The sequence below is a fragment of the Festucalex cinctus genome, chromosome 10 (assembly GCF_051991245.1).
Source record: "Festucalex cinctus isolate MCC-2025b chromosome 10, RoL_Fcin_1.0, whole genome shotgun sequence".
NCBI classification, from domain to species: domain Eukaryota; kingdom Metazoa; phylum Chordata; class Actinopteri; order Syngnathiformes; family Syngnathidae; genus Festucalex; species Festucalex cinctus.
The window spans coordinates 3,207,714-3,221,369 of NC_135420.1; the positions used below are offsets into that span (position 1 = coordinate 3,207,714).

At 40.1% G+C, this 13,656-nt stretch overlaps 1 protein-coding gene and 1 long non-coding RNA gene across 4 annotated transcripts in view; both read left to right on the forward strand.

Annotated features, from left to right (window-relative positions):
• The first annotated feature begins 308 nt into the window (after positions 1–308).
• On the forward strand, positions 309–4,273 carry LOC144026622 (uncharacterized). Of its 2 annotated transcripts, XR_013285238.1 has the most exons (4): positions 309–2,648; positions 2,861–2,937; positions 3,048–3,185; positions 3,379–4,273. It is a non-coding gene; the product is annotated as an uncharacterized LOC144026622 (long non-coding RNA). The 2 variants fall into 2 exon arrangements; XR_013285237.1 differs by having other exon boundaries at positions 3,048–4,273.
• A 468-nt stretch (positions 4,274–4,741) lies between these two features.
• ntmt2 (N-terminal Xaa-Pro-Lys N-methyltransferase) overlaps positions 4,742–13,656 on the forward strand; it is a 105,031-nt gene continuing 96,116 nt past the window's right edge. The window contains exons 1-2 of one of the 2 annotated variants that reach the window (XM_077533438.1): positions 4,742–5,173; positions 9,583–9,835. In XM_077533438.1, the coding sequence (XP_077389564.1) occupies positions 4,919–5,173; positions 9,583–9,835 (508 nt within the window). In that variant the 5' untranslated portion in view covers positions 4,742–4,918. Of the gene's footprint in view, positions 5,174–9,091; positions 9,242–9,582; positions 9,836–13,656 lie in introns of those variants that run through there. The other variant, XM_077533439.1, reaches the window with a different exon arrangement.

Below are 13,656 nucleotides of genomic sequence, written 5' to 3' on the forward strand. Positions count from 1 at the left end.
GTGCAGTAAGCTAGTTTTGACACGGGTGCGTGGTAAAAGAACTTGTGTGGGCGTGCCACAACTCAAAATTAGTATTATTAGTGCTGCAGCTATCGAATATTTTGGTATTCGGATATCCTGTAGGCCTCTATACTTGCTTGGTCAAAGAACAATTATAAATACAGAAGACAAAAAACACACACATTTGCATGTAATAATTACCAACCAACTGGTTTTCATTTTGAGAGAATCAATTATATTTATTTATTTATTTATTTATTTATTTATTTATTTATTTATTTATTTAGTTAGTTAGTTAGTTAGTTAGTTAGTAGTTAGTTAGTTAGTTAGTTAGTTAGTTATTTTTTAAATTGAGCTTGTCAGAAAACTATTTTTCTCTGAAACAGTGAGATTTTAGACAAATCACTCCCCATAGATTTCGGTCAATGTTTTTCAGTGTGAAGATTTATACGTTACCTGTAGTCTGAAGCATCAAGATCCTCGTGTTTCTTAACACTGTTCACAAACCTTCTTAGCTTGTCCATTCTCATCACATCTTTGTCAACTATAATCCTTTGACGGATTACTTGTTCACAAAAGAGTTTGTAGCTCTCAGCATAGGGTTGTCTGAAACACACACACACACACACCCACACACACACACACTCACTTAACATGTGCAAAGAGTCATGCTTTCTAATTAATGCTGTCTCTAAAGGTAAACAGAATACAAGTGACATATTGCTGACGAATGCTTTACTTTTGAAATTTGTAATTTTAGCAAAGTGACAATGAAAGTGCAATGTAACAACTCACATTTGTTCGTCCCTGGTTGCTGTTTCTGTTGCTGTTGACTTTAAGAACCTTGTGTAATCTCTGAAATAAGACTGCACCTCTATTGCGACAGTCTTTGTCTTGAATATGCAGAAGAATGGAACAGTCTTTCTTCATCTCAGCTGCCTGCAGCAACCCGCCTTTTCATAAAAAAGAATTACATTATAAGTGTTATTGTCACATCACCTCTTTTTACAGTATATGCACCACAAATTTACAAGTAAAGTGTTTGTTGAGGTTGGTGAGAGAGAGTTTGGGGGGAAAGGAAGGGTGTAATTGTGACTATTATGACTCTCTGATGGGCACAGCTAACCCGAATTTGGTAACCACTGTTGGATTCACTCGATAAATCATTCAGCAGCTCTCGATTTTACTAAGCTATAGCCTTAAAACTTAACCTAGCAACAAATTATTTTCAACCCTATACTAAATAACGGTCACATTAATAACAGAAATGGGCACGCATGTGTGTAGCACATATCTGCCGAAAATGTTTCTGCTTTGGCTTCCGCTCCACGCTTCTTCTACTGACCATCCTAAGGCATGTTGCCTGCAAGTGGCCCAGCTTGCCCACTGACTCTTTGTCCCAAGAAAATGTCCAGCACGTGGCCCCCTTTTGTTCCTGGCAGCAACCATTGACACGAGAGCAGACACTCGCTCCACGCCACGCCAAAGCAGGTGCAACATCAACGCTGACCCCAAAGAGACTCTTTTACTCCCCCTTTCCTTTTTTCCCCCCTTTTCTTCACCATCGGTGACTGCCCGCCAGCAACGGCCCCGGGGTACACTTGCAACGTACCGCCGGACTCAAGGTTGTGCACCTAAGCCGCACCACATCTCACCTGCTATTCGGTGGCGCCCCGCCGCTGTGCAAGCGCACCTCCAACGGCGGACCTTCGCCCGTACGCCGGCACGCCGCGAACCGAGCTCCAACACCTGGAGTCGGACAGCTGCCCGGCAGAACCAACTTCGCCGGAAAACATCTCGCCGACAAATCAAGGGACGAGCCGCGCAACTACGTCATCCCCCGAGCGGCTCCCTTGCTCACCTGTGGAATAGCCCCTTTTTTTATTTTTCTTGCCTTTTTGAACGAACATTGACTATTTTTCCTCCTTTTCCAAAGACCTCCCGTTTCTGCTCGTTCTACGCAGTATCCAACTCATAAGTGCACATTTGATTTCCCCAATTCGGCATATCACTGTGTGCAACTTACATTTGAAACATATCACAGACCTGGCAAGTTAAATTTCCTTTTTCGTTCGCATTCTTTCCCCATTTTGATTAGCTTTATTTGATTTCTTTTCTTCTGACGGTAGGATAGTTAGATAGGCAGTGTTTTGATTCTGTAGTGTAGCAATCGTGAATAAATGCATGTTTTATTAACTCTATTCCGCCTATGTCATCTGTGTTTCCGAGTGGATTATTATTCTTTTGTTAGTACAACGAACCACTGAATATCGAGTGTGGCGACTTTAGATTAGAAATGACTGATGAAGAAAGGATTTTGGTCGTTGTTTGCTCCTGTTAACCCAAAGCAAAGCCAACGTGGTGCCCCTAGAGGTTATGGAGGTAAATACAATTTACCTCTGTAACGTCCAGATTATTAATTCGTCCAAAAGACGACCCAATATATCGCTACATGAGGAACTGCTAACTTTCCATTTGTTGTCTACTTTATATTGTATTGGGTATCATGCCCAAGTTAACAACAGTTCAAACTTTGTTTCAGATGGTGGATGAGATGCTTATGGAGTATGGCGTTGAAGGAATCAGCTACACAGGCAACATGTTTGGAAGATGATTTGGGTGATGTACCCGGTGTTTGGATCCGAAATGTGAGTAAATGTACTGTACAATATACATGATTGATAACACACCAATTTATGCAAAAACAAATTGCTCACCCCACCTAGTTTTCAAATTTGTCATGTGCATGTAATTTACAAATGTATTGTGCATTTTTGAAAGACTAAAATGGCTGTATAGGTGTAAATATTACCTGCATTTCAACAGTTTCTTATTTAAAAGTTTTTTTTCTTTTTTAAAGCAAAAAGAAGCTTCATGTCCAGCCTTAGCCTCAACAAGAACCGTAGCAGTCTCAATGTGAGCTAAAGGACAAGAAGGGTAAGGGTAGTTATTGTAATAATTGATTTTGATTACATGTTGTCAAAATTACCATTATCTCAAACAACACACTTTGCATGGTACATATGTTTATGGAATCATATTTTCAGGAGTGCAGACCAGTGCAGATCCAGGCAGAGCTCTTTGGTGACCGTGGAAATCCAGACCCTCCATGCAGAAAATGCACATCGGATGGGGACGCTAAATACACTTTGTGCTATCCCAAGTACAGGAAAGGAGCATTTATTGTGCGCAAAGTCCTGGTGCAGCCAACATTTCGTATGGATTTTTTTATGTGAAATATCTACATCCAGAATTAGAATTCAACAATCTAATCACAATATTGTGGAAAAAAAGTAGGAATAGAAATTAAAGTTAATTTGAATTATTTTGCATACATGTACAATACGATTCAATAATTCAAAGGGTATATTATTACAGAATACGTGGAGGATCTTAAGAAGATTGTGGAGTCAGGGGGGTAATCTGGATGAGGACACACTCCTTGAAGAGCTGGTGCTGGACCAGGAAGTGGCAGAACGCCGACCATTGTGTGCAGACTTTCAGAAGCCAGACAAGGCAGCGGCTGTGCGGCCACACATTCCGCGCTGTACTTACCATCAACTTTTTCAGTAGTAGCTGAGTTTTAGACATTACAATTTCAGACTCGGATATTGCAATCTTCAATGTTTTGTGACCAATTATAGAATAGACTAATTATATTATTGATTTTTTTTGTGTGTGTGTGGGAGATGGATCACTGAATAGTTTGAGTGATGACTCGCAAGATGCAATTTGTACATTTGTAAAATAAAATTGTAAATTTATAGGCATCACTGATTGTTTTCTATTTGTTTATTTTTTTGGGGGGTGTGTGTTTTTACATTAGCTGGGCTCATCAAACTAATACATCATCAAACTAATTTGAATTAATTACTGCAAACTCAAGACACTGTGGAAACTTGACTTCAAACTTGGCCTGGGCCATGTCAAGACCTGGGCCAACAACAAGGGTAAAAATCTTAACTTTTCGAAATACTATATGATGGGGCGGGGCATCAATTTATTTATTTTTTTTCATATTCCCTTGGCGATGAAAAACTAAATGCGTAACAACTCCCCGGTACATGCTCCAAAAAATCACAAACTGCCCATGTATGTTTAACCGTCATGGCCTGAAGGTACCTCTATGACAATATTCGGTTATAAATATAGCGCCACCTAGCCCTTGGGGCGAAAAAAAAAATACCCCACACATGGTATTTTGTACAAAATTTGGATACTGTCATTCATTAATATTTTTTTTACTTTCGACCATTCATAATGTACACTGGCATTAGACCTATCCATACATATGTACTTTTAATTTAGTCATGTATTTTTGATGCCCTCTATGGACAATGAACGCAATATTGTGCTATGAATAAAACTAATGATGTGTATATAGACTTTTAAAAAAAGTACACTGCTTTTTGAGGGTCTTGACATTGACCAAAACTCATTGAGCTTTTAATACTCACCCCACCTGGCAAAAAAACAAACAAAAAAACATAAAACAAAAAAAACATCCATATGTAAAAGTTTATTATGCCATTTTCAATAAAAATTCCAATTCGAATGTGCCAGGCCCAGGTACCCAAATGTGCAAGTACCCCAAGTGGCTTGGGCCGCGAGAGACCTTTAGAGCTGTTCGCAGCTCTCGTTTTATTTCGTTAACAAAATAATTGAAAATAATTGAATTTTAGTTGTGGTTATTTTGTTTTCATTAACTAAAATAACCTTGAATAAATCACAAGAAAGGTGTATTTGTCGGCTTTTAGGTCCTTTTCCCAGCTAATGTAATTAATCACTACCAATCAAGCCGTACGTGGATCATCAAAAATGGTTAATAGTTGGCCAATCTTGGTATGTATTTTGATTTAGAACACAACCTGCCAAAGTGGCCAGAGTGGTTACCCGTCCAAATTGAACTTCGTCAACCATGTTGAAGCACTATTGTACAGTATTTGTAACGTATGTGTGGCAATGTAATGGCAATGGCATGTTTTACTTTGCCCTGACAGTGAAACTGTTTCCAGTCACATGTGAGTACATCCAGGGAGAGAAACAGTTCTACTACAGAGCTCAACAGTTCTATGAGGATGTGCCAGCCTCAGAAGAGGGAATGATGGGAGATTTTGTGGAGGTGTCCAATGTGGATCTGGAGGGTTCCCGCCAATTTCTAAAGAGGTTTGTGGTAAGTATGACTGAAAAAAAAAAAAAAAAAGAAATGCGTGTGGTGACTTGTCAGTCAGTGCTTTGGAATAGCAAAGAAGTGACATTATGACATACTTCTGTGTCTCAGGTATAAAAATGTGTTCAGTGTTTCGCAAATCACTGTGTGTATTGTTCTGCAAAAAGTGTTTAGCCGATTTTGGGGCCTATTCACTAAAGGTTTGCGTCGCCGTTGCACCGCGCTAACCGGCAAAAATGGAGCAATCCGGGAGCGCCTAATTCAATAAACATGCGCAGATGGGGAAATCCGTCACTAAGGGCGCTGCCAACAAGATTGTGCGCGGGTGTTATTTGCGCGTATGTAAATTAGGTAATTTGCATACATTTGCATACATTTGACACAAAATATGCCAACCCCAATACAAATGAGACTCATGTATATACAGTGTCTAATTCACTAACGCCAGTGCAAATAGCCACACGGAGTTTGCGTGACGCAAATAACGTTTATGGAAAGCATGTATAAACCTGCCGCAATCTCGATCCCGGGATCATCACAGCAGTGCATGTTGCACGGTGCACGTTCCTTTCTGACTGATCACACACAGAGGAGAGAGAGAGAGAGAGAGGGAGGGGGAAATCTTCCATGTTGGTAACACATAACGTAACCCGGGCTGATCAGCAATGGCGGGGAGGCATTTTACAATCATTTTTACGTGCCAGATGCATACTGTACGCCCACGCCAACCTCTGAAAATAGATTTTTTAAAAACGATCGCACCAATAATTTATACTTTATGAATGAATTACGTCGTTGTCATCCTCTCTGCTCTGTACAGTTTAATGGCGCTATAAATGCTTACTCTCGGTCTAACCCCGCTTTCTGATCATGTCATCTTTCTCGTAACTCTTACTATACTACAATGTTCTTGGCGCAAATCCATTGCCATGTGTGGTAAATCAGGTGCAAATTTGCTCGAAGATGTCAGTTTTGTGGGCATGTTTACGCCGGTATATGTGTGGAGCAATATTCTTAGTGAATAGGTGGGTAACTGGGCGCAGACTGCGGGTGCAGTTGTGGTGCAATATTTCGCGCTATTACCCGACGCAGCGCATTCTTAGTGAATATACCCCTTTGTGTTTACAGTGGTGAAAATTTGGTCCAACGTTTTGCTCCTTCAGTGTAAAGGGTTGATAATTATGTAATTCTTTTGTTTTTAGTGTTTATGCAAAAAATGTAATCCTTTATAATCAGTCAGAGAGTAAGTCAGAATTCAACCTGAAGTTACACTCAGTGAAGGCAAAAAATAAACAGTTTTATTCCACCATTACACTAATTATTTGTTCTATATTGTGGATTCTCCTGCACAAAGATCACTGTCAGCATACGCCATTGGAGCTCAACCCGGCCACTTGCTGGCAGCAGCAGGTTACTTCTTGACTCCATCGTGCATATTCACTCACTTTTCTGTACGATCAGAAAGATTAAGGGTCCGTTTATACAAGGACGCTTGGGGATAGAAACACCTAATTATTCTATCGGAAGTGCCTTTCGTTTAGACCAAGCTTCCCCAATCCAGGACCTCCAGGGCCAGAGTCCTGGTTCAGGTTTTTGATTTTTCTGTCCTACAGCACACCTGATTCTGAAGTTCAGGATCCTTATCAGGCTTCTGCAGAGCTTACTGATGAGCTGATTGTATGACTGCTCTTCCAAATGTAAGCATTTTGGGGCGATCTTGACTCATGTAAATTTCCATTGTAGGAATGTTGATTTCGTTAGACATCCTGGTATTTTGAATTGATGACTGAATCTTGTTTTGTTTTATTCATTTTTTTCCTTTCGGGCACAGTCCACATTTTACTTCGGGCAGCTTACATCGATCGCATCACATAATTTGCAACATTGACATCCGAAAGAAGGGCTGACGGGTAGAATCCGATGGCTTATTCAAGACCCGTCCCCATCGATCCATTACTAAAACGCATCAGTTATATACATTGTTTAGAATAGTCATTGATTCAAATCGTATCCATCCATCCCAGATTTTCCCAGACACTGCTCGCTCAGTTCATCTTGACTGTTCGTGTGTAGATTGCTAGTCCGAGTGATTTGGAACTGGTGAATCGGTCCCCAGACGCCACCAGCCGTCCCACCCCGCCAGGCGAGCAGCCAAGGCAAGCGCATTTTTTCTCGTTCACCAGTAGCGTCTTCGCTGACCTCGGATCAGCTTTCACACATGTTGTGGCTTCCAGAAGAGTAGATTGACTTGCATTCTGCCCATTGCGTTCAAGCAATACTGCCTCGATTCTGGTCATCTCAGCCACCACTGTTGCCAGTGACTTGTAGTTTTGATAGAGGACTCCTGAGCACTACCAAGACCAGCTCACCCAGCAGGGCGGCCTATGCCAGCCGCATTCCAGGAGCCAGGCCACCAACCCCATTTTGCTTATTGACAGCAGATTCATTGTAGCCAAAATACAGCCTTATCATGTAGCCTTGACTGTTACAACAAATGTCCAAATGGAATTAGAACAAAACAATATTTTGATTCATATGGGAACAGCAATAGATATTATCAATGCAGGTGTATAAACAAGAGTTAGCCTTGGCAAAGTCAGCAAGTAATCATATACAACCCAGTTTTGGGTAATTAGTGATGTGAGGTACTGTTGTGGATGTCTCTCAAGCTACGCCAATTCTTCAACTCTTTTCACGATTCGTGTTTTTTGTTGACCAGAGTTATCTTTAGTTTGAATAAAAATTTGGCAGTCTTTTGTGCACGTGCTTTCAATAAGCCCATTCTTTCTCATTTGTCGCGCCTATTTGGCAATGTCAGCATTTTGTTTAGTGAGATTTTTGTTGATGCAGACATGTTTACCACGAATCTTGTGACGGTCTCTCAGAAGAGCAATCTTTTTCTTTCTGTCAACAAACCTGATCAGAACTGCCGGTGGTCGTGTCCCTCCAGTTGGAAGCGAAAAGCACATCTGAATGTGCGCAGGATCAACAGTTAATCCCAAATCTCTGAGTTGAAGTGTCACTTGCTGTTCCACAGTCTCCTTCCCTGAAGATTGGTCAGAATCTTCTGTGCTTGTGCCAGCCGCAGCTCTCACCGAAGGGCCGCGGCGCGGCTTGATCTTGATACCTGTGACTATCACATCGTTGATACAAAGATTCTGTTCCAAATCATCCACTTTTTGTTCCAGGGCAACAATGTGTCGATCTTTTTCTTGTGTTTCTTTCTTCAATTGCTGTATTTCCAGAAGAAGTGGGTCAATGCTCTTCTTCATTTCAAGTAATTCGGCGACCATCCACTGAGTTTTTAAGAAAAGATTTTATCTCCTCATTCTCGTCAGCTCTTTTTCCGCCAGGCATTCTGCAACAACGTAGTCAAAAATCCCAATGCAAAAATCAACAAGTAGTTAGAAATCACGAGCAAGGGCAGGAGAAAGTACAGATGCGTCCTTCCTCAACAGATGCGTCCTTGAATTTTGGTTTGTCTGGTTTAGTTATGAGTGTGAATCAGCTTGTTCTGTCCCTTGCCTGAATTTGACATGTGAAGACTTGGCGTGTTTATTCTAACTCGGTCATCAGTGTTTTACACTGGGGAGTGGGGAAGAATTATCACCAAAGGGGTCCCAAGGTGACATTGTTGCTTGGAAAAACACATGGAATCCGTTATCAGCCAGGTAAAAAGGTCCGTGTGGGCAGCAGGATGGCGTTGTACTGTCTTGGTGATGGAGAAGAAAAAACATTAGGGGTGAATTGCTCATAGTTCCTACAACTGTTATGTCTGTTCTCTGGCGTGCTTTGTCTCCCCCTAATGCAGAGTACTAGTCAGTGGTGGGAGGTGCCTGGGATCACACCAGTCACCTATCACCAATCAGCAGCTATTTAAGGCTGGCGGCAGCATTCTTCTGGTGCCAAAGGATTGTTACTTTCTCCCATGTGCCCATCCGCTGCCTGTGCTTAGTGTTTGTGAAGTAGTGCATTTTATGTACTTACGGATTTATGTACTTACGGATTTATGTACTTATGGATTTTTTCCTTCGTGTTTACCCCTTTTCCTTCGTGTTTACCCCTGCTAATGTAAGTACATCGTTTTTTGTATCTTGTACTGTTACTACATATATATATATATATATATATATATATATATATATATATATATATATATGTATTAAGGCTGGGCGATAATATGCCTAAAAAGTCTATCAAGATTAGGAATGGGACGATCCGATTACCGGTTTGACTGTTTAACGTGATTTTATAAAGTCAAGGTTCCATTAATAATTGTTTTCAAATTCTATCTATCTATCTATCTATCTATCTATCTATCTATCTATCTATCTATCTATCTATCTATCTATATCAAACCTTTACAAAGAGATTTTATTCTGACAGTATGTTTCTTTTATTTTCTACTTAAGGGCCCTGGGAAAGCGGGCACTCACTGTGCTCTGGACTGTGGCTCCGGTATTGGTCGTGTGACCAAAGGAGTTCTCCTCCCTGTATTTGAGAAAATGGAGATGGCGGACATGATGGAGCACTTCCTCCTACATGCACATGAGGATTACCTGGGTGATGATGCAGACCGCATTGAGACGTACTACTGCTATAACCTTCAAGAATTTACACCTCCAAAGAACAAGTATGATGTTATCTGGATGCAGTGGGTGGCATGTAAGTAGAGCTATGATGATACAATTCCTTGAACAACCAAACTGAGTGTGATTTCTGCAGAAATTGCGTGGGAATGCTGACAGCTGAATGCTAATAGCTGAATGCTAAGCTGAATGCTTATGGAGGAAATTGAAGGATAAATTATGTGGAAAACTAAATAATTAATTACTCGTAATGTAGTAATAGTATTACTAGTAATTATTAAGTAGTAACTTGTAGTTAAACGACAAATCAAAACCCATTCACCCACTCTCAGTCAGTCGTCAGCAGTAGTCACCTACCATAAATTACTAGTATCGTAAAGTGCTTTCATTAATTCTCTTTATAAGCAATGCCTATCCTCCTATTTCACATCTTTGGGGCTGTAAAAATGTATTATAAGCAAACTTCAGCTAAAATCAGCACAAAAAAGGATGCCATGTCAGTGACCTGGCACAATACACAACTGCTCGTCCAATCAGAAGGGACTTTAACACTTCAAACCCAGGGTTTTCCTTACCCCTCCCCAGTCCCCAGAAGTGAGCCAAATGGCACTGTGTTTTGTGTATCAACAACCCAGTGGCCTACAACTAGGCACCTTTGTTTTACAAATGCAGCCATTACCTGCCAGATTAGCGGCTTCCAGGCACACCCTGCTAAAAAACGACCTCTTTGCAAGTGAACTGAATATTCAATGAGTTCTTTGTCACCACATGATTGAGTGAGCAGCAGCTGCACCCATCACATAATCCAATCACATATGCAGAAAAGAGGTGTAGCAGTGCCACTTATGCTCAGATAACTTCCACAATTCTTGATCAAATCTGTAATAAAACGTCAAACTTTTGTAAATAAAAGCATTGAAGTACTGAAAGCATTTTCTTGTTTCTAGATCTTTTTTTTATTTATTATTATTATTATTATTATTATTTTTATTTTTTTTATTTTTTTACAATACTTCACTTCAGATGTCAAAAATATATTTTTTTATTTGTGTCTATATTTAATTTCAGCCATTTATATTTAATTGCAAAATTTGTTTGAATCATGTGTGTGCACAAGCAATAAATCTCAGCAAGAAATACAAAACACATTTTTTGACCTTTTCCTAAAAACAGAGGAGGATAAAACAATTTTCCACCGTGATCACGAAAGTAGAAATATTACTGAGGGCTTTTTCAGCAAATAATTGATGATCAACAGCTGCAACACCACATGGTCTGATGAACACATAAGATGTGATCATTTTCACAAATTAAGGGCTAAACAATCCAGCATGCAACAGTGTGTTGTTTTGATCAATAGAATTATACATGTAGCAAATATAGAAAGGAGGTGTAACAGTGCCAATTATCGTCCGATAAACTTCCACAATTACTGATCAAATCTGTACTAAAACGTCAAACTGTGGTAAATAAAAGCATTGAAATATTGAAAGCATTTCTTGTTTCTAGACCTATTTTTACAATAATTTGAATAGTTGAAGAAAGAGCTGACTTCAGATTTAAAAAATAAGCATTTGTCTTCAATATCACTATCCACATGCTTCACATATTTGTTTGTATATTTCATTGCAGCAATTTCTAAGTGTGTGCTCCAGCAGTAAATCTCAGCAAGAAATACAAATCAAATAGTTTTGACCTTTTATGAAAAACAGAGGAGAGAACACCTTTGCATTATGATCATAACAGTGGAAATGTTATACCGTGGTGTGATTTAAAAAAATAATAATAATAAATAAATAAAAATAAAAAAGTACACTAGTTCGAAAGAGATCTGCCTCTTTCTCATTTTTTGGAAAGCCAAAAGATCGTTTCACTTTCGCAGTAGATTCGTACAGAGTAATTGCCACATTTGCATAATAGTCGAGCAACTTGGATGGTCCCGTCGGCATGGAAATTAGAACATGCAAATTGTTGGGCTTTTCACACTTGGGCTAGGATATTAACGAAAGCTAATCCAGCCAATTGGCTGCCCTATGGGGCTAGAATAGATGGTAGCAAAGCCAAATGGCTTAGCCTCAGGGATTAAAGTGTTAAAGTAACGTCACGTCAACAGCGTTCCATTCATAACCAATCATGATCATCAACGGACTAACAGAAGGTGGATTTATCAGCCAACAAGAGAAAGAAAACATGTCTTCAGAAGTTAATTTAGTCACATCGAGTGATATTTTTGTGATTTAAGACATTTAACGCAGAAGAATTCACATTCCGTTTTATGCTAGCGTACGCTGGCCTCTTGATTTTTGGTACTCCCTTCTCAATCCTCTCTGACAAGCCCGGAAGCCCCCGTTCCTTTGAGGCTACAATGCCATCTACTGGCCAGCACACATCACTACATTTACTTTTACAAAAACAGTAACAGACTTTTCGCTACATGCACCCGCGATGGTGGCTCTCCAGCCAGCAACTCCGTCATCCGGAGCTTTAAAATATATCTTAAACTCAACAGACTGCAATAAAACTTGACTATACATTTGAAAATTAATGTTCGATCAATCTTTTTGAAGGGTCCAAACACAACGTGACTTTTGCAATGTGGCTCAATCAAAGTGGAACTGCAAATTGTTGATTCATCTAGCTGGACAATGTAAAGCTGTCATTTGATGATGTCATAAGCCTGGTACAGGGCGGCATGGTGAATGAGTGGTTAGCACGTCCGCCTCCCAGTACTGAGGACTCGGGTTCGAGTCCAGGCTGCGGCCTTCCTGGGTGGAGTTTGCATGTTATCCTCGTGCCTGCGTGGGTCTTCTCCCACATTCCAAAAGACATGCATGGCAAGTTAATTGGGCGCTCCAAATTGTCCCTAGGTGTGCTTGTGTGTGTGAATGATTGTCCATCTCTGTGTGCCCTGCGATTGGCTGGCAACCAGTTCAGGGTGTACCCCGCCTACTGCCCATAGCCAGCTGAGATAGGCTCCAACACTCCCCGCGACCCTTGTGAGGAGAAAGCGGTTCAGAAAATGGATGGGTGGATGGATAATCCTGGTACACTCATAAGGATCTTTCATAGCTCAAAATATTTTTTTTTATCTTTGTCAGACACCACACTTAAAGATAAAAAATCAGGTATTTAAACATTTTGGTCAGATTGTGTGTTTGGGGTGCTCAGATAATCTCATCACACCTGATATATTATTAAATATAATAACTTATTGCACATTATCATGATTGAAGTTAGTATGACTAGTTCGAGAAAAAAAAAAAAAAGCTGGACTCGCACCAATGCCCACAAGCTCACGAAGACTGTGCTTTACCGCTCAACCACATTGTCAGAAAGTATTGTGTGCAAAACTGGTACTTGTAGTAATCATGAAATTCACGGCATACAGCTTGCAATCACATTCACAAAATGGATAGATAGGATATTCGGTTGTTTGATTTACTAGTTCATTTCAGAGCGCTTCTTTGATAGGCTACATTTCGTCATAGTCAACGACCAAAATGGGGCATAAGTGAAAGACTTACAGAAGTTCCTATTGTGAACTGAAAGCAGATTTTGTATTTTTTTTTTGCTGTGGAGACAGCTGACTCTTCAGTAGCTCTTCTGGGTTTTTTTGTTTTTGTTTTTTTCTTTTAGCTCTTTTAACTTATTTAACCTCCTTTCCTCTATTTTCTTTTTTCTCTTTTTGTGAAGAGATTGTGTGCTTTACATCTACTATATATCCTATGGATATTTTTACTTTTATTTCAAAGCAAACAAAAGCCAGTTTCCTCACTTATTCACGGGAGGAACTTTTGGCTCTGCAAACAAAAGAACGAGCCAGGATACGACACCTCATCCCGGCGGAGCTGAGAAGGAGAGCACGGGGCTGTAAGGCTGGGGCTAAGCTAAAGACCG